Raw genomic sequence first — 24,060 nt, 5'->3', positions numbered from 1 at the left:
TGAAATTATGTGATTGTTTTGCTCAATTCTGTAGGATTTTTTCTTGATTAACAGACTTGTTGGGTCCTGGTATTTGATAAAATTCTCCTTTTGTTTTAGAGTTCTTTTAAACTTCTTGCAATTTCTTCCTAATTAATATACCTTGTTGCACAAAATGTTCTCTAATACATGGATATTTTGAGGGCCAAACCAATTACTATAGAAATAGATAACATAGAATGAAGTGACCATTGACCTTATTGTATAAAAGAAAAGCACACAAATTTTTATTCATATCACTCACATAATTGAGGTAAGCATCAGCGCACAATGGGCGCTATAAAGTAGTTACACACATTTGACATAACACATAAGCAGTAACTTCTCCATACTCATCAATCATCATAATAAATATGTTCATGAGCATACTTTGAAGCCGTAGATAGGATCAACAACGCAAGAATGGCAACATTTTGCATAGGGCTCACACGGATAGCCTCTTTTAATACATTCCTCCTTTTTCTTTTTACTCCCTACCAAATAATCTTGAGTTGTACCACCTCTTGTGTTAGGAACCAGAACCACCCTACTCGTCCCACTCTCCACTTCATTCATACTCTGCATGTTGGTTGTTCCCGGCATCCTTGCAGAAATCGGAGCTGCATATACCAAATCATACTCTAGGTTATAGCTATGTGTAATGTGTTAGATTCGGAGCTGCATATACCAAATCATACTCTAGGTTAGCTATGTGTAATGTGTTAGATTTTGATCAATGAACGTTAATTTTTTTTTTTTTCTTATGTAGGTTACATGATGAATGACAAACTGAAACTATCATGTATTATGTGAAATTAACGTCGAACGACATGATACTGCTCCTCGATCAATAACCTTCAGAGAGTTAAAGGGTCTATATGAGACTAAGAACGTTAGTTTCATTAGTATGAATTTTGATATTACGAGCCAATTGAAAAACTCTTGAAGAGCCCTTCGTCCGACTAGTTCTCATGCTTTACTATTGAGGATTTGAGGTTATATAATGAACTTCAATTACGACTTTGTTCTACTCAAGTTTAATTTAACAAAAATAAGTACAATTAATATATAAAAAGTTTAGTTAGCATAAACATGTTTAATTCGGCAAAAATAAATTGAGAACGGAGCATAAATTGCTTAGATTTTCTATACTAAGTTAAGATTAGAGACATTACGTTTAGGTAGGAGTTAGGACTAAGAAGATTCTATGAGGTTTTTATGTGAAAGTTCACCAAATTATAGGCTCCGTTTGGTAGGGCGTAAAATATTTTCAGTGTAAAATGATTTTCATAGAAAACAATTTACAATGGAAAACACAATTCCAAAATTAGTTTTCCGTTGTTTGGTTTGATGTAAGAAAAATGATGAAATGAAAGAAAAATGAAAGGGAAAGTAAGGAGATAGTGAGAGGAGTATACAAGAGGGATAAGGAAAATAGTTTTCCCTTCATTTTGAAAGGAAAACAAATTTCCATCATTGGGAGAGTAATTTTACCCAAAGGAAAAATGGTTTTACACTCTTTTGCCAACCAAACAATGTAAAACTGAAAATAGAAGAAAACAGTTTTCCGGGAAAACGTTTTACGCCCTACCAAACGGAGTCATAATGTGAACAAGAAAAGCTAATTGCAGAAGGGTAAGAGATTAAGCTTATTAATATGCATCTTAAATTTTTAGTGACAAATAAGAGAAAGAGACTAAACCTGCTGCAACAAACACAAAAACAAGCAGGATGACCAGTTTCACGTAATTGAACACAACTTTCTCCATAACTATTTTCTCAAAAATTTGATGCTATAAAATTGGAATATATGTAAAGGTACTTTAGTTTCAGCATGTTATGATCCCTATTTATAGCCCATAAAGGGGTATAGCAAATTATTTTGATTTTGACTTGAGCTGTTGAATAATTGATAGCTTTATTTTTGTGCGTGGTCGGAATTGTTTAAATTTTGCATATCTTTATCCAATTGCAATAATGTAGCTTATGTGTCATCGCATAACGAGAATGACATTGGGAATGTGTAGTAGTGATATTGTTTATATTTTAGACTCGTATGATGCAAATTATTATCTGTATAACTTCAGAAATATTCCTTTACCCCAATTGAGTCAATTCTACCTCATAAATGACGTGTTCAGCAACAATAGTTGTGCTAGTAGCTTTTAGTTATACTAGCGTTTATATGCACGCGATGCGTGCGTTAATTTCAAATTTTGTTATTCTATTAGATACTCCATTCGTACTTTATTTATGATTAAACTTAAATGTAAAAAATTCAACGGTTAGATGAATTTAGATATTATATTAATTCGCTAATGTAAAAAAATAAAAAGGTTGTGAGTGATTGTTAACATTATTTTTTGTGAATGAATATTGAACAGAATGAACAAAAATAATGAGTTGGTTTAACTGAATTAAAGAGTATCAAAGGTAGTGAATGTTCAGACTTTTCATGTGCACGTTATGTATGCCATCTTTTTTTATAAGGTATAAATATTTTGTCCATTTAATTTTTGATTGAAGTATTTGATGCATATACTATTTTAAACTTGTTTTAAATGGTAAGTTGGAATGAGAATTTTTAAATGATTTGCTTTTGTAATTTTTTTCATTCTATTAATTAGATCATTAAGGGTATTTTAGTCACTTCAAAAAAGGACACCACACCTCCTCCCTTAGCTTATGTAATAGAGATAGTAGCGGTTAGCTGTATTGGTAATTGTTAGTGGTTGGTGTGTAGCTGTTAGTTGTTAGATGTCCAAGTAGCGGTATAAAAAATATTGATGTTCGGTAAAATAAGTTGTCAAAGTAGATGTATACAAATAATTAATTAAAACTCAAACAAAACTTTAATATATAATTTATACACTACCACTAAACGCTAACTCCAAAAGTTACAAATTGGAGCTTTTCACAAATACTACTAAGATACTACTTATGCCACTAAAAGTTACTTACAAACATACCAAATACTATTGTTTTTTTCATTAGTGTTTTGACCTAGTCAAGATACTAAAAACTACTTAAAAAGCTTGTATTGAATACGCAAAATTTATTAAATTCGACATCTGAAGATATGTTCTAGTATACAATTCATTACTATATTTTCCTTCAATAATTGTTAAATCGGGGACACTTATTAATTTCATGATTTAGGAATTACTCCCTCCGTTTCATTTTAATGGTTATACTTTGATATTTTACACTATTCATAAATTTCACTTTGACCATCATTTGTGATTTATACATGTATGAAAATATAGTCATGTGGGATCTTGTTAGATTCATCATAACATGTATTTAATTAATATGTACTTTTTATAATTTTTACAAATACAAAACTAAAGATATATGTCCTCAAAATTTTACATTGGCATTCGTGAAAAGTGTAAGTGTGTAGATTAAAATGAAACGGAAGATTACAATACTAGTTGTCAAATGTGATTGTCAAGGGTTTTCCATTCCCCCATTTCTAAGTGGAGGAGGTAGTGGGGAATCAAAATAGAGGGATTTGGGGTAATGGAGAGGAAAAGAAGGGAAACAAAACCCCCAATCCAAACAAGTTTTAACGGAATGAAATCAACTGATTCCCTTACCCTTTCTTGTAACCCCTTAACCAAACGCCCCCTTAGTCTCCAGCTAAAATGGACAAGTTCATAATAGTCCCTTTCTTTAGGGAGTTTCAATATAGTCTGACGTTTTCAGTTTTTGCATTTCGACTTTTACAATACATTTTTTTTGACAGGAACTTTTACAATATATATTATATAAAAGACAGGATAAGGAACTTCCTCTGGAATTCAGATATTTTTCTAAAGTGCAAACACTTTTTATGGAAAATTACAGTCAAAACAATCCCAACCGCGTCCAACCTAGCGAAGAGGAATATTCTTGTAGAAGACAAGTGCAAGTTCTGCAATCAAGGGTTGGAGAATGAATACCACTTATTCAAAAATTGTGAATTCATTTAGCGCATATGTATGTCAACCATGGAAATCAGGGTAACAAGCAACATTGCTACCCCAATAAAAGACTGGATAAGGAACTTCATTAATCTATTCAGAAAAAGGAAGGACGAAGAGTCAGTAGAACTAAGGAGAAATTTTGTTTCAACACTTTGGACTATTTGGTTGCATAGAAACGAAATCGTGTTCAAGGGGGGATATGCAAACCCTACAAGAATAATGGAAATCTACACATATAGCAAAGTGAGGCACTCAAGAGCAACTAAACAATGGGGAATTGTTAAGATGACAGAACCATAAATAAAAGAAATAAGGGAGGAGTGGCAAATAGGCAATCTGAACAATTCTAAAACACTAATAGTATGCATTGATGGTTCGTGGAAGAAGAATCCGAGGAAAAATGAATGGTAAGCCGCAATTGCATGGAAATTTTTTGAAGGAAGAAAAATGCACAAAAAAAGTGAAATATTTGCAATATCTCCACTTCAAACGGAAGCGAGAGCTGTGTCTTGCCTCAAACACAATTTACAAACAAAGGTTAATACAAAAAATTGGAGCTAAGTGTAGTTAAATATTAGTATAGTATTCTTACTATAGCTTGTGGGGTAATGTTTTTGGCAACAAATGCTTCCTACTCTACAGGTTTGATATTCGTCCAAATCTGAAATGGTAATTTGGAAGGCCCAACTGATGCTTTCGGTGAAGCGTGAGAACCGGATGGCGTTTCTGCGCCGTAGATTTTCTTCTTCTTCGTACCTACAACTTTCCTCCCCTTAGTGATCCACCCATACACTAACTTAGCCTTGAAATCTCTGAATCTCTCGGCAACCACGGATAGAATTAGGCTCTTCTTTGCTTCATCATCTTCAATATTGAAAAGATTCTACAACAACACGCATTTCACATATTAGTTTCCGCAATTGTTGTAATTTATATGATATCATTAACATTACAGTTATATATAACTAAATAATGAAGAAAGTAAATGTTATTGTACGTGAACCTTACTATAGTATCCTCCCATAGAGACTTCTTCAAGCCCTCGGGTACCTCTTTCCATGAGTGCACAATGGAAATTTTCCACATGCAGGCTAATTTGCATGCCATATTTATGCCACCACTTTTCTCCAAGCAGCAACAGATTTCCAATGGAGGTGCGCCAATTTAGAAATAAAAACATACTGTCTGGAGATCATTAGTGCGCTAAAGAACCCACAAGTTTGCAACAAAGACATAACTTTAATAATCAAGGAAATTCGGGAAATTGCAAACATATTCCGATGTTTCCGGTGTACAAAGGCTACAAGACAAGAGGTGCAAGATGCCCACATTTTAGCCAATAAGGCGCATAGAAACGAGTAGGCTGTACTTATTTACCCGTTGTAAAAAAAATTATATATATATATATATATATATATATATATATATATATATATATATATTATATATATATAATATATTATATATATATATATAAAGGACATGCACTGTTGACTTTTGTTACATTTATTTTGGATTTTTGGAGCACAATTCATATATTTTAAATACTAAACTAGTTATCAGGTCCAGGCTATGTCCCGGGTAAGGAAAAATTTCTTTTATTAATATTATACTTTAAAATATTAACACTAAATATAACTTGGTCTAGTGGTTAAAACTTTAGTATATGAACTTGAGGTCACAGAATCAAATCCTATACTATTCAATTTCTAATTTTTTTTATCGTATTACATAAAGTAAAACGTCCTTAGGGAGAGCACCATGTGGCACTGTTCCTTGCTTAGGAACACTTTTTAATATATTTACTAGTTTTTTTGTCCGGACGATGTCTCGGGTCAGTTACAATAAACAAATACGTTATTATTTTTGAATTTCATAATTTATTTTGCTATTGTTCGTATTTTTTGTCCATTAATAAATTAATAGAATTCACGTCACTACGTGATAAGTAGGTTGGCTAAATGAAAAACAACATTTCCAAATAAAGCGGGGATACTCTGTTTAGTTTAGTCGACTCTATCCCCTATAACTTCCTATTACATGCAAGCCACGTGCCTACCTAAAGCGTCACTAGATGATATAGATAGGATTTGTAATACTACCCCTGTTTCTTAATAAGTGCAACATTTCCCTTATTTGGAATAGTCACTGTCCAGTGAACCAAAGCTCAAAATGGTAAAAAAAGTTCAATATTATTACAAATATGCCACCAAAAAGCAAGAGGGGACCACAACTTTTTTGTTTCATCACTTGAATTACTCACTTTATTGTGGTCCCAACTTTCTCTCACTACATTCCTTGGTATTTCCCCACTTTCTCTATGTTGCACTTATTAAGAAACGGAGGAAGTAATTTTTTTGGGGGAGACACGGAGGATAAAAAAGAATGCATCAGGGTAGATCAGGGTCTACCATGAAAAGCCATCTTTCCTTGGGTGTGTTTTGAGCTGTGGAAGGCTAGGAATTTGCGTGTGTTTGACGGTACAATCCTTTCCACACCTAATGGAATCATGATCCAAGCAAGAAGGCGAATTTGCAAAGGCTTGTAATCTATCTCCCCTGTCGGCCCTGCCTATGGATCGATCAACCTCTTCTACAACCATTGCTTTCATCTAAACCCTTACATCATATTGTAGTGCCAGACCATAGCTTTATGATCCACACAGATGCCTCGTTTCATGATCCTCTATCTCAAATGGGTATTGTTAATATAATTAGAGACTCTAAGGGTACTTGGGTTTTAGGCTTCTGTATACAATCTTACATTATAAATGCTTTACCTGGAAATTAATGGGGATTAGAGAAGGTTTAAGAGTTGCTGTAACGAACAAGATGACAACTTGTTTCTGTTTCTCGGATAGCTTATAGGCCACTCGTCTGCTCATGCGACATCAATTGATGGTGGGTATGTATACAAACATTGTGAATGAGTGCAGGGAGCTCCAATCCTAGATTAAGGATGTTCGAGTAATGCATTTTCCCAGGTTGCAGAATACGGTGGCAGATCGACTGGCGAATGAAGCATTAAAAACTTGATGATTGCATGAATGTAACAATTATTTAGAACTCCACTCATTTTTTGCAAGAATGAGTACATCTCGGAATCTTAATAACATTCTATTTGAATCGACTTAATTAATGTCATGTTCGTTTGTTCACAAAAAAAAAAAAAAAAACTCCAGAAATTCAAAGAGGAAGGAGCAAGAGAGAGGAAAAGAGGAGAGAAATCTGGGTCACATGGACTATTTTTGGCTAAACAATCCCTCGTGGGTTTTATATATGGGCCGGTCACATTTAAAAAATTTGTGATCTTTCATTAATTAATATTTTACTCTGAAATAATAATATCAATTATCACTTTGTTTAGTGATTAAGACATTAGTATATATATCTGTGATCACGAGATCGAATCTTACATAATACATTTTCTTTTTTAGTGTATGTGGATTACATGTCATAACACACTCTTAGCGAAGGCACCACATGACATCTTTCCGTTCTCAGTAACACCTTTTAATATATTAGTATAGACGATATCTTACCATTTTTTGCTTCCTTAGAAAATAATAATTTATCCTTCTTAAAAAAAGTATGGACGACTTAATTATTTTTTAAATTTTTTTAGAGAGAATTCAAAACATCTTGCAGCTTCTTTTTGGTGCCTTAAAGGAAAACAAGGGTGGTTAGGGGTGTGAGTTGGATTGGACTTTGCCAAATTCAAATCCAATTCAATCCAAAGTTTTTTAAACTCGAGAAATTGAGTCCACGTCTGATTCAAATATTTTCTGAGTCCAGTCAATTCCAGTCCAGTTCGATAATTTTTTCTTGATTTCGAATCTAGTCCAGTCCGATTATTATATATATTTTTTCTTAATTTTTTCTTGATTTCGAATCTAGTCCAGTCAATGCCAACATTGATGCTGCAGTTTTTTGGGTAAAAATCACTCTTTTCTCTTTCCTCCCTTCTTTCATAGTTTCACCGAGTTTCTTACTCTCTCTCCTCACCTGCTCCTCTCTCCTCCCCACTCTTCTTCAACTGGATTTCACCATTATCATCATCTCACTCTCAACTCTTTTTTCTCATTTCACCTTCCTCTATTAAAAAAATCTCTTTTTCTCTCTCCTCTATTTAAAAAAAAGGAAAGCAAATGTTCCCAATATGAGAAGCTTTTAAACCGGTACATCAGTCATTGAAATTCAAACAATCATCAACTTCTTTCTCTCTCTTTGCACGCGGTCAGTAACATCGTTGCATCTACACTTCATCGATCTTTTTCTTTGCCTTCTTTTGCAATACCTCTGATTTCTAAAAGGTTGTTTCTTGGTATTTTTTCAGCTTAATTTTGTTCAATTGGATCTGTATTATTGTTTGTCAATTATCTTGTTGGTGCGTGAATTCGATGATTCGTTTATCGGGTTTGATTTCACGTATTTAGTATGCGGTTGGTGCAAAATCAGGTGACAATTTGGCCATCATCGATCTAGGATTTGAATTAGGGTTTTACAATTTGTTATGTGTATCAACAATTTGTGGCCGTCAATAGATACTGATACAATATATATCTTCCAAAATTAAAAACTCTCTGTAATATAATTAATATGTGTTCATCTTCTTTGTTTTTTTTTTTTGGGTTGTGGGGTTGTATGAAATATGTACCAGAGAAAACAGAAAGAAAGGAGGGAAATGTGACTTGAAAGGCAATATTTTTAAAGAAAGAAGAAGAGAGAGAAATTGATTGTTGATGAATATGAGTAAACCTACCAAAGCCTTAACTGTACTTAAAGTCAATATTTTCAGATATGGAAGATCAATTTATAATTTCATTTGTTATTTCTTTGTCTTTTGATGAGTACTTAAAGTCAGTTGCTTTATTCTTGTTGTCGTATGTATTCACTTTGTTATGTGTATCAATAATGGTGTGTTTAGTAATACAATTAGTTAAAATTACTCTTATAATACTCAAAATTATCCTTATAATACTCAAAGCTACCCTAGGAAGATGAAAATTAATTGTAACATAATAAAGTTATCCTAAACGTACTAAAAGTTACCCCTTATCATATATAAAGTTGCCCTTGAAATATATAAATTTATCCTTAATATAATGAAGTTACCCTAAAATAGGCAAAAGTTACCCCTAAAGTATATAAAGTTACCCTAAAAGTGGTAAAAGTTACCCCGTTTTCAGTTTTCAGACTAAGAAATGTTTTCAGCGGATCCTACCCATATATATATATTATATATATTATATATATATATATATATATATATATATATATATATATATATATATTTGGACTTGATTGAACTTATTGGACTCCAAAGGAATGAGTTCAAATCCAGTCCGAAAATATTTGGACTCAAAAGTTTGAGTCCGAGTCCAGTCCAAAAATTTTTCAGTCTGACAAGTTTGGACTGGACTGAATTGAACTCTGGACTTTAGACGGTCCGCTTACACCCCATGGGGTGGCTTGTTTATTAAGGAGGTATTGCGCGACGAGATAGAATAAGGCTCTTGCCCATCTATTTTCAGCTTAAAAGGGAAAAAAGTTGAGTTATAAAACGCAAAAGTAAATTTTTTAAAGCATGAAACGGTAAAAAAAAAAAAACACATCATACGCTACCCATATATATATATATATATAAGAGTTCAATACTACAATAAAATTGTGCACTACCATAACTATAATTCGTGTATTGTGCTCACAGGAGCACAATGAGAACCGTGCTTCCATAATACAAAATTAAACATTTACAAAAACGAAAACGAACATTTTAATGTTGAAGCGGAACATTAGAAGTTTTCACTTAAGAAAATGAACAATTTGTAAAAGAATTCAATTACAAAAATAAATATTTTATTGTTGAATTAAGTGAAATATTAATTTTACAAGGGAATAAACCTAAAACTATATAAACATAAAAACAAAGTACAAGGAACAAGTGAAAATTATTTTTAAATTTAGATAATGAACTTATACTATACATTTTTGTTCTTCAATACAACCAAGTATAATTCATATATTTTTCTTTCATTATATTCAATCAAATGTTCAAGCATATAAATGTAACATGTACTAAATTTAAACTAATAAGTTTCGAGTATAAGACTTATATAGAACATTTGCTGATTGAAAGCAAAACATATGATCCTTGCAAATTACGCTTAAAAATGAACATTACTTGAATAGAATATTTGCTCATCAAATATAGAACATATTTTTACGGAAAAAGAAGAACAAATATTTCGCCGAAATATCAATTTTAAACAAACATTTGTTGAAATAGAACATTTGCTGAACATATTTTTCACTGAAAAATAAAATTATAACGAACATTTACTTATCGATGATAGTTAGATTTTCATGGAAAATCAAACATATTTTTTGCCTAAAAATATGTTTGAAATGAACAACTGTTGAAATATAACATTTGCTCAAGTAAATTCACCACGTGCACCAGAGTCCTAGGACCATAGTAAAATCTTCACGATAAGTAGTTATATTGAAGTGGTAATGTGGAGTCCAAACTTTTGGATATTTAATGCTAACCATGAAAGAAATACATTGGATCCTCTATAAAACTTTTTTAAAGTAATACTATCTATCTATGGTCATGATTTTGATAGAGAAAATATAACATATAATGCGCAATGTATATCAGTATATGTGCCTGGTGACTCTTTTAATTAGCAATCACACAATTTGGTGTTGCTCCTATAGACTATTTCAAAATTCAACGTATATGAGCTCCTTTTTTGGTTGTCTATGAGCAAATTATTAGAAAGGATTCTATGCAGTTATGCAAAACGTGCGGCAATGTTTTTGAAAAAACCTGCATCATTCGAACACCCCTATTTGGGTACTGGTGTTGACCTTGTTGTACAAAATGCAATGATGTCAATTAATTTAGTAGGTAGAATTTTAGAGCAATATTTATAATATGATTTGCATCTATATATGATAGTGATAGAGTATAATATTGATAGAATAATATACTTTAGGATAAATTTTGTTCTTAAAAATCTACTATGGATAGGTTTTCTTATATGCCTGAGACATCTTTATGTTTTAAACTATAAATAGTGATCGATGGTCATCAATTCAATTACAGAGTTCCTTCAAATTTAGCACGGTATCACAACATTAGGTTTATACAAAAAAAAATTCTTTTCTTAGTTCTGCGCCTTCCTTCATGCTCCCCTAGTTTTCCGCCACCATGACTTCCACAGAACAACCATCTGTCACCTCAAAACTCGAAACCTCCCAACCCCAATTCCACCTTGCACTTTCCGTCACTAATATCAAAAATTGTATTCCTTTAATTTTTGATCGTGAGAAGGTTCAACATTCAAGTTGGGTTAAATAATGACCTTATTTAATTTAAGCACTCCTAATCATATTTTAGTTGGTAATGATCATCACATTCTTGTTCTTGGTTATGGTCAATCATCCCTCCTGACTCCTCGCCCTCCTTTAGCCCTCCGTGACGTCTTATTTGCCCCTCAAATTATCAAAAATCTTATCTTCGTCCGCAAATAAACTACTGATAATAATGCATCTATTATATTCAATCCTTATGGTTGTTCTGTGAAGGACCTTCGCACGAGGAATATAATAGCGAAGTGCAATAGTTCGGGGAAGTTATATCCAGTGACCACTCCACCATTTACATGTCCAGCAAACTCCTTCACAAACACTTCAACAACAACTTGATATAGTCACCTTGGACATCAAGGATCCAACAAGTTTTAAGCTTTCTTAGGTATAGAGATTTAATAAACTGTAATAAGGAGCCTTATTCCGATTTTCGCAATTCTTGTCAAGTAGGAAAACATATTCGTTTGCCGTTTTAGCAATGTAGTACTACTATTTCTGCCTTTGATATTATTCATGACGTTTTATGGCCCTCTCCTATTTGTAGTTTTCAAGGTCATAAATATTATTAGTGCTATTAGATGATTTCACTCATTATGTGTCGACTATACCGCTCAAAATCAAATTTAAGGTCTATCAAAACTTCCTTATTTTTTGTCAATATGTCCAAACACAATTTGAACGCCTCATAAAAACTTTGCAATGTGATCACGGTCGGGAATTTGATAATAGCTCTTTTAAATTATTTTGTGTCAAACATGGAGTAATTTTTCATTTCTCTTGCCCTCATACATCTTGACAAAATGGTAAAGTCGAACGCGTGATCAAAACATTAAATAACATATCTTGTACACTCCTTTGCCATGCTTCTATTCCTCCTAAATATTGGGTAGAAGTAGAATCACTTCAAACGGCCACATATCTTGTCAATCTCTTACCTACTAAGACATTGAATATATTCCTTATGCTGAATTATTATTTAAAATAACCTCCTCTTATGACCATATTCAGATTTTTGGGTGTCTTTGCTTTCCCAATTTAACAACTATTACACCTCACAAGTTAGCTCATCACTCTAATCCATGTGTTTTTCTAGGCTAGCCATCCAATAAATCATCAGGGATATCTATGTCTTGATCTTGCTATAGATAAAATCATTGTCTTTCGTCATGTTACTTTTGATAAATCTTCCTTTCCATTTAGGAATTTGAAGCCTTATACGTCTCCTAATTACTCCTTCCTTAATGATTTCAGGCCCAGGCCCTTCGTTTTACCCTTCTGCCAGTCTACTCTAGCTCCACAAATTCACTAGGCCCTCGCCCCATAACAGTCCCCTCGCGTTTCACCTGGTCCAGTGCGTAGCCTAGGCCGAAAACACCCCCAGCCCTGGTGCACATCCCTCCCAACGTGACCCAGGCCCACCCCTACTTTTTCCCCCTTTTGTAACCCCCAAGTTCCCCGATCATGAGAGCCCAATTCCAACCTCTCCCCTCCTCCTATTATATGGACCCAACAGGCTTCCCACGCATGGTACAACCCTCCCCCTATGCATGGGCTCCCAGCTACTGTCTCCCGCTCACCAACTCCTAAATCTCACAAAATAGCTTTGACTGATCCGAATTGGAATTCAGCGATGCATGATGAATATAGTGCTTTGATTAATACAAGGACATGAGAATTAGTACCTACGCCTATGGGGGTGAATGTTGTTAATTTCATGTGGATTTATACTCGCTAAGAAAATGATAAAGGTAACCTTCAAAGGCACAAAGCTCGTCTTGTTTGTGATGGTAGGTCTCAGGAGGTTGGTGTGGATTGTGATAAGACTTTTAGTATAGTTGTTCTTCCGACTACTATTCGTACAATGTTGGGGATAGCTATGGCTCATAAGTGGTCTATTCTTGGGCTTGATGTAAAAAATGCTTTTTCACATGGTGACTTATTACAGGAAACAATGTATATGCATCACCCCCCCCCCTCCCGTTTTTGTTGATAAATGGTTTCCTCATTATGGTTGTCGTCTTCGCAAGACTCTTATGTTCTCAAACAAGCTCCTCGAGCATGGTATCAACATTTTGAGCATTTTCTTCTTCAGATGGGATTTGGTGTTGTTCAAAGTGACAACGCTTTATTCACTTTTCGTCAGGGTAACTATATGGCTTATATTATTCTTTATGTTGATGATATTATTTTGTGTACATCTTCTAATGCTCAGCGGGACCATATCATTGCTCACTTGAAATATGAATTTTCTATGTTTGATTTGGGGCCACTCAGTTATTTTTTAGGTGTTTCAGTTACTCGCGCACCTTCCTACATGCTTTTTTCATAGAAAAAGTATGCTTAGGAAATATTGGAGCTCGCAGGTGGGGACCTGTAAGCCTATCGCGACTCATGTTGACATAAACTCTAAGCTTAGTGCATATTCAACTTATTATCACAGTTTAGTAGGTGCTCTGCATAACCTTATTTTTACTTGACCAGATATTGATAATATAGTACAACAGGTTTGCCTTTTTATGCATGATCCCCGAGAGACTCATTATAATGCTTTAACATGCATCCTGTGTTATATTCAAGGAACCGTTGATTATGGTTTACATTTATATCCTACTACTTAGTTGCGCTTGATTACTTATACTAATTCTTTGGGGTAGATGTCCTGATACTCATCGTTCTACTTCCGGATATTATTGTTTTCTTGGAGATAACTTAATTTCTTGGCAGTGTAAGCGTCAGCCTACTCTTTCTGGGTCTAGTGCCAAGTCAGAATATCATAGCGTCGCAAATGATGTCGTGGAAGCTTGTTGGTTATGTAATCTTCTTTTCGAGTTACGTTGCCCTCTCCAGAGGCTAATATTGTTTATTGTTATAATGTCAGCGCTATTTATTTATCTCGTAACCTAGTTCAACATCAACGCACCAAACATGTTGAGATGAATATTAATTATGTTCTGGAAAAGGTTGTGTTGGGTCGGGTATGGGTTTTGCATGTTCCTACTAGCTAGCTAGATATTAGTTTGCTGACATCTTCACTAAATGTCTTTTGTGGCAGTTACTTTTGGTGTTCAAGTCCAGTGTCAGTGTTCGCCCTCCTCCCCCTCCAACTGTGGGGATATGGTAGTATATAATATACTTTAGGATATATTTTATTCCTAGAATTCTACAATGATTAGGTTTCTTAATTTGACTAGGACTATTCTTATGTTGTAAACTATAAATATTGATCAATGATCATCACTCCAATTACGGAGTTTCTCCAAATCTAGCATATAGTATCCATATATCCTAATATTCAAGTTATGCTTCTCAAGTACTTACACGTTACGATGCATCAAGAAGGGAATCAAGAAGAAAGGTTTCCTAACTTTTGATCAACAAATATATTTGAGCAACAAGCATTATTGTTTGAAAATAAAAATATATATTACAATAGTTGCCTTTCATATTTAATCTATGATTCCTTTCTTTGAACCTTTATATGTAGTAATGCCATAATAACATACTTCTATGTCTTAAATTATAGGCTTATAGCATGTGAAACTTTCAAGCTAGCCTAATTTGAGGAGATAAGTAGAGAGATCATTACATGTTCCTACTAGCTAGCTAGATATCAGTTTGTGTTGGGTCGGGCCGGGTACGGGTTTTGCATGTTCCTACTAGCTAGCTAGATATCAGTTTGCTGACATCTTCACTAAATGTCTTTTGTGGCAGTTACTTTTGGTGTTCAAGTCCAGTGTCAGTGTTCGCCCTCATCTCCCTCCAACTGTGGGGATATGGTAGAATATAATATACTTTAGGATATATTTTATTCCTAAAATTCTACAATGGATAGGTTTCTTAATATGACTAAGACTATTCTTATGTTGTAAACTATAAATATTGATCAATGATCATCACTCCAATTACGGAGTTTCTCCAAATCTAGCATATAGTATCCATATATCCTAATATTCAAGTTATGCTTCTCAAGTACTTACACGTTACGATGCATCAAGAAGGGAATCAAGAAGAAAGGGTTCCTAACTTTTGATCAACAAATATATTTGAGCAACAAGCATTATTGTTTGAAAATAAAAATATATATTACAATAGTTGCCTTTCATATTTAATCTATGATTCCTTTTCTTTGAACCTTTATATGTAGTAATGCCATAATAACATACTTCTATGTCTTAAATTATAGGCTTATAGCATGTTAAACTTTCAAGCTAGCCTAATTTGAGGAGATAAGTAGAGAGATCATTACATAACTAGGAATGAACATCGGAATAAATTAAATAGAAAATCTATGTGGGGCTAAGAGATATACAAATGACCTTTCTTTTCAAGAGGGTTTAACATATATAAAGCTATTTAATGTTCGCTATTGAAGATGTGAGGAGGAAAATATTGATAAAATCACATGTTGTAGCCTAACAACAATTCCTCTCTATTTAGTGGACAACAAAATCTCCATTTAGCTTTATTTCAATATGTTACCCAAGATTTAATCACTTGATACGGTGATGTAAATCTTAAAACCAGACTTACCCTCACCAAGTAATGAAATTACAACCAAGACCATTCCTTCAAGGGCATCAGAAGCAATCCAATATGAAGCATCAACTAGTTCAATTCCCTTATGAAAAACAACCTCATTGATTCCCAAATCTTCCCAAGTTAGAGAACTAAGCTCATATTTCCATTTTTGTGATTCAGAAATGTCTTGTTTTGACAAGTTTTCAACTTTAACATCCCCATTTGGTTCTTTGGTAATTAAAGTGAAAATGGAGATCATGTTGCTACCAAACTTGCTCTTAGCTGCCTCCTCTAGGCATAGTTGCACAAAATACTTGCACATTTCATCTTTTGAATCTAATTTCTCACTTGTAGAAATATTGAATATCATAGTTTTTGGAATTTTCTTACTAATATTTGAGATAGAAGAAGTAGCACTTTCTAGTGAGGAGCACCCCATCATGTTGAAATCAGGAGAGTGAAAGAAAGATGTTCTTGGAACTTCAATTTCATTGGCCATACTTCTATGAATTTTGGCCCAACTATTGAGGAACTTTGCCATGAATAAAGGGTCTGCCAAGAGAAGGCTAAAGCTTATCCCAATTGAGTATCCACCACATTGGAAGTTGGTTACCTAAACCCAAAACAAAGAGGATAAAAATGTTATACAATAACCAAAATGACATTCCAATTTCCAACTAAGATGGTAAAAAAATTATTGTTGTCAGAACTATTAATACTACTAAGTATATTGATAGTTTAGAAAACTATCATAATTATTGTCCTAAGGACCAATCTAACTTATTTTTTTCCATGAATGATAAATAAAGTACATCAATATAAAAATTATATCAGTACAACATGTGGTAATATGGTGATCGTAGTTTGTCACAAATTACATGAATTAGTTTGTCACTAGAACTTGTGATTGAAAAAGACAAACAAAGGTATATATCCAGTCCATATTACAAATTATGTCCTTGATCCAAGAAGTAATCTTGGTTGAAGATTTTGAGTCATTTATAAAGTAATACAACTTTTATGTCACACTGTCACCAACTCCATAAAAAATCATATCATACAAGAAATTGAGAGTAGGGGAGATTTGAATTATATGTATATTCCTTTTATTTCTCAAGATCATTTACATTTATTACAATGCTAATGGCAAGAGAAATGATAGTGTATTGAAAGTGGAGGGATGATACACAATTACACATACACTCGATATATGTAGGCCACATATACACCTTTTATATATGTTACTACTAAAATGTATACTATTATTAAAAAAATTACAAACATATAATCATTTAATTTGAACCTGTTTTGTTATTCGACGATATTTGAATTTACGTAATACATAGACGATTGAAATACTATATTTCGAATTGAATTTTGTTACATGGTAGGGATGAAAATATAACATTATTTTTCTACAAACAAATTAAATAATTGAAAAAACAGGAAAATTTAGTAGAAATCAATAGTAGAAAAATGGTGAATATGAATAAGATGAAACTAATATATGAATAATCTGAAAAAAAAATACAATTTTTTTTAGTTTTAAACAAAGAATTCGTACAAATCTAAACAAAGAAAATTCCATAAAACATATTTTTTAAACTAAGATAAAAAAAAAATCATTAAAAATAAAATTATCTGTCGAAACATTCTAATTGTAATATTTTTAGTAGCAATATACATTTTAGTAATAACACATACACTTAGTAATTAGTATATATGTAGCCTTTGCGATTGAAAGTGGGTCCTTATGACTATTAATAGACCAAGTGGACTCGTATGATGGGAAGGAGAGTAAAAATGTTTTGTGAAAAATGGAGTTAAGTAGTAAGAATTTTAAGAAACATATGAATCTCAAAAGTGGCGAAAAACATTAAGGAGATAAAGAGAGTAAAATACCTACACTCGATGAAGTATATATTCAGTAATTTAACTAAGACCTCAGTTAAGAGTATGAATTTACCTGAACATAGAAGAGTGGAGAGAACAAAGGATTGGTTTCATCAACATGATTCCAATAAACAAGCTTAGTCTCAACATCATTCTTCTCCTCAGACTGAAGAAACTCTATCAAACTCAATGAAACTCGAGCTTCAACACATCTTACTCCACTATCATTAGATAAAATCTCTAATCCTCCATTTTCAGATCTTCGAATTCGTCCCGCTGCAATCGGGTGCTCCATTAACGCATTGCCTAAGGATTGCTTGATCCATCCTCCAACATGTAACCCAGAATCTTCATTACTACTTTGTTTCTTGTAGCAGAGTATTATATGCATCCGATTTTGCAAATTCTTATTAGTATGATCATTGTTGTTGTTCAATGATTGACTGTCAGGGAATGAAATCTTGTATGATACTCGTGGCTCTGTCATTTCCCTTGTTGTTGTACTGTAAACACATTCAATGATGTTGGTGTTTAGTTTCAAGGACTTGGCCATTTTTGTGTAACTAAGAATAAGCTGAACTCTTACTATACTGTAAGCTAGCTTGATGCATTCTGGGAACTTATTAGAAGGACTATATATAGTAATATAGAGGTAGATGTTCAGTAATTCCAACTACATTTCAAAAATAACTTTTGCGTCGCGATTTTTGAAATGTAGTTGGAGTTACTGAACATCTACCTCTATATTACTATATATCGTCTTTCTAATAATTTGTGACACTTGCAGATATAGTTGGAAAGATTGCGACCACTTTCAATCAATTTGGGAACATCTACCTCTATAATAGTTATTCCAACCACTCTCAATTCACTATCAATTTGAGCTCCATTATAGAAAGATCGCGACACTTGCAATTTTAAGCTCAAAATTTGCAAACTTTTACCATGATATCTTAACATTATTATATTGCAAGTTACATGAGATTTTGTAACTGGAATTAGAATTGGTTGGACCAGGTCCTCATTTTTTAGAATTGGTCTTGGAATCAGTTGGGACCAGTTCCAACACCCGGTACCCGGTTATCTGGAAGTGTGATGTAATTTCGATTTTGACGGGAGGTGACTTTCTAGAATTGGTCTTGTAATAAGTAGGAACCGATTTTAGTACTGGGTATCCAGTACCCAATTGCATTTAGAAGCTAAATTGTTTTATTGTTAAGCTTAACAAAGACTAAAATAAGAAGCATAACATATAGATGTATTAGTATCCCTTGATATAATTTCGGCTACATTTCCATTGACAAACTAATAAGTTTTAAGACTAAATTATTCATCATACATAAAAAAAATTCCACTAGGTACTTAGTCCGAAATCTGGTTTTATCAAGTATCTAGATTTACCGGGTACCCGGTGGATATCGGATCTAAAATTTTACTACCCAGTAATGAAACTACTTGCAATTGGGTTCTCAGATTAGGACCCATACCCAATCCCAATGAGACAAGTTCAAATTTCGAACCCACCAAGTCCAACCGGTTCTGGATCTGGAATCGGGTATCCAGTTTTTTTCCTCACCCCTAATGTCGATCATATCTTGGCGGAGTTTCGACAATTTAATGTTTATTGCTAGTTTGCGACCGAGATTCTTTATTTCATGTATGTTAGTGTTTGGGCCCATTTCTTGGACCGGCCCATCTACGATGAAGTTACTAAAATACCCCTAACATCAGGGAACATAATCCTCCACCAGCTGGAGCCGACTAAAATGCCCTCATTCATTACAGGTCTCACCCTCTATAAATAGGGGTTGTCCCAGCAGACAAAGGTATTCAATTCTCACCTAACAAAACCAGAGCATCTCTCTCTAGACTGGATTACTTTCTCTCTCTACCTCAATCTCAATTGACTTGAGCGTCGGAGGGGCTTTCCCGGAAACACCCCGGGCCAGTTTTTCCTTGTTTTGCAGGATTGGAGACTACGAGACTCGAGATTCTAACCTAACTCGGGATTTGACTCTCACCCTAAACATATTACTCTTTCGACTAGTTTCTAGGCAGAAACAGTTTGGCGCCGTCTGTGGGGACACTACATCTCAAAGTCACGTACCGAGAGCAACATGGCACCCCGAAGGAAAAACTCCCAAGGCTCACTGTCTCGCCAGCCCACACCCCTCCAATCTCAACAACATGTCTTGGTCGAATCCCTAGCCTTAGACGACGAGGGATCAGCCCCCCGCGATTCGAGCTCTCTGCACCACGGGACGACCCAGTCCCAATTACCATGGCCAACATTGAAAGGATAGCCCGACAGCTGAATGATAACATGCAAAGGAGTCTGCAGGAACTCGTAGCCGGGATCCCTCAGTTCAATCAAGGGGGAAACAGAGAGTTGACTCGGGGAAAGTCTCGAGGCAGGGAGGATCCCCAAACTCACGTTCCTAACCGGGACGAGCAGCGAGTGAGGGGAGAAAGGTCCCGACAGGCCAACTCTCCAAGGACCCAGATTTCAAATGTCAGGCACATCATCGAGGAAAACCGCAGGCACAAAGCAAAACAGGACGCTCGGGAAGAGCCAGCTCATTAGGAGGATGAGTGATCTACCTCTCGGGATAAGCAGAACAGCCTCAACTCTGGAGCTAATTTCCTCTAAATCCACCCGCCTCCACTAGCGGAAAGGAGGATGCTCGGGAAGAAAAGGACCGAGAAGGTATTTCACATCACAAATCTTCGTTGAAAATATGAAGGGACCCCTCTCAGATCCAACAAGCACAAATAAGAAAGATGCAACTCGGGCCCTCAACAGGTGCTCAGGATTCTTCCTAGATATCATCACGAATTGCCCATCACTCGACACTTCAATGTCGAGCCGGTGGCACATAAGCCTATCGGCGAGAAATTAAGGAAGCAAAAGGAGAGGCTCCCTCCCGGGAGTCCACCAACAAACATCATAATGTGAACGCTCATTAATCAGAAGCTGAACCAACTTATCCAAAAAGGGCTAAGTATCATTTATTGTGCCCTACTTGACATCCGAGTAGCGGCGTTCCGGGCAAAAAAAGACCTCCTCGGGAAGTTGAGGCTCATTAGCCTCCCGAGTCGAGAATTTCTCCAATGGCACCCCCTCGGTCGTGAGAGGAGTGCCCAACCAGCTTAGCCAAAAAATGGCTAAGTATCGATTATTAGGACCTACTCGTCATCCGAGTAGCGTCGTTCGAACGAAAGAGACCTCCTCGGGCAGCTTGAAGTATCTCAACACCCAACTCGGGGTTACTATGGTGGTCTCATTGGCCCCCCGAGTTGGTGCACTATCCTTCTCGACCTCAACAAGGGGCTCAACAATTAGCCTAAATTTTGCTAAGTATCTCAACACCCGACTCGGGATCATCATGGAGGTCTCATTGACCCCCGAGTTGGTGCACTACCCTTCTCGACCTCGACAGGGGGCTCAACACTTAGCCTAAATTTGGCTAAGTATCTCAACACCCAACTCGGGGTTACTATGGGGAGCTTATTGGCCCCCGAGCTGGTGCATTATCCTTCCCGGCCTTGCCCGGGGGGCTTAATGATATGTCACATATATATATAGCATTTAGATGCATTTTGATTGCATTTAGAACTCCTTTTAGAGCATTTAGGTGCATAATGGAATGAATTACGTAAGTTGTGCTCTACTACTCCCCGTTTGCGTGTTTTGTTCATTTTCAGGTTACTTTGATGCAAATTGATTATGATTACCTAAGATCAAGCTTATCAATCATTGAAGATGAAAATATATTGCTCAAGGATCACAATGCATCCATTCGGGACAATTTCGAGTTAGAATGAAGCAAAGAGTTAGCGAACGAAGTGTAAAAACTGACACCTGTTCAGTATTTTGGCCATAACTTTTGATATACAATTGATAATCACAAAATTCCAATTGGGTTGGAAACTAGACTTCAAGGGCTTTCCAATGATAGGTCACACGCCCCATCAGACATCTGGTTTGAGAGTATGCCTTCACAAGTTGACGCAAAAATCACTGTTTCTCCGCCCGGTCGACCGGGCGGTTTTGCCCGACCGGGCGAAATTATTTTTTCACCAAAATTCAAGGAATGTTAGCCCGGTCAACCGGGCGACCAAATGGGAAAATTTGCTTACGCGCCCGACTGGGGTTGCCCGGTCGACCGGGCGGATTTGCTTTTTTGTCGTAAATTTCTGATCACCGTCGCCCGACCGGCGGATTTCGCCCGGTCGAGCGGACTCTCAGGACGCGATTTTTCGGGTTTTTTAGCCGGTTTTGTAATTAGTATAAATAGGTTTTTAGTATTTTCGTTAAACCTATCTTATTTTCTACGTTTTTTAGGGCAAAACACTTAGTTTATTCTCTCTACTTTTGTTGAACTTTTACATTGGAAGATTATATAGATCGTCGATTTCCTTTTCCATCGTTCTTCAATTTTGGTATTCTTCTCTACTTAGTTTAATTTCATGAATTCTTTTACTTTGATTATGTTTATCTTTTCAATATCATCATGAGTGAGTAGTCTATTTCTAGGGTTTAGAGAGGGAAGCCATGTTTATACCTTTTTGATTGTGATTTGATGTTCTTCAATAATTGGATTGAATTAGAATAATTCCTATTGATTTGTTATACTTGTTTAATTCATGTAATTGCGCAATATCATGAGTTATGTTTAGCTAATAAGAATTAGAATCGAAAGATCATATTCATTAGAGGCTTATTACAATAGGTAGATTTGATTATGTTGAGCGACCGTACTGGCATATGTTAATCTAGGAGTTGTTAATGCCTGACCAAGGATTAACAATACTTCATTTATTTGAACTCAATCCAAGTGTTGTTGAACTATATTATATTGATTAAACTGGTATAAGCATGGTGGACCGATCGATTGCCCTAGGCTTTTAATTATTTGATAAATTCCATTTTTCTGCGTTCTAGTTTATTTTAGTTTAGTTATTAATTATCAATTATTTACTCTCTCAAATAGTTAGATAATTGACACAAATTCTGTAGAACTCCTCTCCCTGTGGATCGACCCGTATTTGCCAGTTTCTGCTAAACAGACACCGTGCACTTGCGGTATATTTTAAAACACATCAAGTTTTTGGCGCCGTTGCCGGGGAGACGGCTAGTTTCTATAGTTCTGATTAATTATTTGACTATTTCTGCTGTCTCATTGGAACTTCAAGTTCCAATTGAGGCCATCTCACTGCACATTTTTCTTTGTTTCTTTTATGCCCAGGTCTAAAAGAACAGGTTCTCCAGTTCAGACTGATCCTGATCTTGAGAAAACCATCCGGCAGCTCAAGAAGACACAAAAGAAGAAAAAGCAGTCTGCTAATCAGAAAAAAGCCACGGAAGAACCAACTGAACCAATTATGCCTCCTAAGCTGAAATCTTATGGGGTACCTTCTCCTGGCAATGTTCCCACAGGCCCTACTATGCCTGATATACAAGCAGTCAACTTCGAAATCAAGCCTGGCCTCATCAACATGATCCAGCAGAATCAGTTTGGTGGCCATCCATCTGAAGACCCTGCAAATCATTTACAACGGTTTCAACAGCTTTGTCGTACCGTTAAGCACCAAGGGGTCACTCCTGATCAGTTGAAGGTCATGGTCTTTGAATTTTCACTAAAGGACAAGGCACAGAAGTGGCTGAATGATGTTAATGAAACTGAGTGGAGTGCTATATCTGAAGCATTCCTGAAAGAGTACTACCCTCCCACCAAAACTGCAGAAATAAGACACAAGCTTGCCACCTTCCAACAAGAACCCGATGAAACACTGAAGGAAGCATGGAATAGATTCAAGGATCTGCAGAGAGAATGCCCACACCACAATCTGGATAAGTGGTTCATCACCCAAGCATTCTACAATGGTCTACAACCCCATATCAAGAGTACAGTTGATTCATCTGCAGGGGGAGTCTTCTTAGATAAGGAGGTGGATGAAGGGTATAATTTTCTGGCCAACTTAGCAGAGAATGATCATAGTTCTTCCAGGACTATTACAAAGAAAAAGTTGGATGTTGATGCATATGCCTTGTTGTCTTCACAAGTAGCCCAGTTGAGCATGAAGATGGACTCACTGAAATCTTTGCAGTCTAGTATTCCTCCTATGAGTATTAATGCAATGTCTTCCATGGCTCCTATTACTTCTTCCTTTTGTGAAGTGTGTGGTGTTCAAGGCCACTTTGGTCATGATTGTTGCTACAATCAACCTGATCCGAATCAAATGGCGCATGCAAATTTTTTCAGCAAAGACCTCCACACAAC

At 35.3% G+C, this 24,060-nt stretch overlaps 1 protein-coding gene, 1 long non-coding RNA gene and 1 other non-coding gene across 3 annotated transcripts; all 3 read right to left on the bottom strand.

Annotated features, from left to right (window-relative positions):
- Positions 1 to 72: 72 nt before the first annotated feature.
- LOC130591678 (uncharacterized) lies at positions 73 to 1,928 on the bottom strand. The gene is made up of 2 exons (XR_008969692.1): positions 1,721 to 1,928; positions 73 to 638 (listed from the first exon to the last, which is right to left on the bottom strand). It is a non-coding gene; the product is annotated as an uncharacterized LOC130591678 (long non-coding RNA).
- A 13,533-nt stretch (positions 1,929 to 15,461) lies between these two features.
- On the bottom strand, positions 15,462 to 18,481 carry LOC104892812 (protein ECERIFERUM 26). The gene is made up of 2 exons (XM_010678817.4): positions 17,850 to 18,481; positions 15,462 to 16,496 (listed from the first exon to the last, which is right to left on the bottom strand). Exons 1-2 carry the CDS (start codon positions 18,327 to 18,329, stop codon positions 15,852 to 15,854), a joined length of 1,125 nt encoding a protein of 374 aa, XP_010677119.2. The 5' UTR covers positions 18,330 to 18,481; the 3' UTR covers positions 15,462 to 15,851.
- Positions 18,482 to 23,521: 5,040 nt separating this feature from the next.
- On the bottom strand, positions 23,522 to 23,628 carry LOC125498057 (small nucleolar RNA R71). Its single transcript, XR_007274823.1, has one exon. It is a non-coding gene; the product is annotated as a small nucleolar RNA R71 (small nucleolar RNA).
- Positions 23,629 to 24,060: the final 432 nt, after the last annotated feature.

Source organism: Beta vulgaris, chromosome 5 (assembly GCF_026745355.1).
Source record: "Beta vulgaris subsp. vulgaris cultivar EL10 chromosome 5, EL10.2, whole genome shotgun sequence".
NCBI lineage: Eukaryota > Viridiplantae > Streptophyta > Magnoliopsida > Caryophyllales > Amaranthaceae > Beta > Beta vulgaris.
The sequence above is the reverse complement of the archived record's forward strand: the minus strand, read 5'-3'. Positions and strand labels throughout refer to the sequence as shown.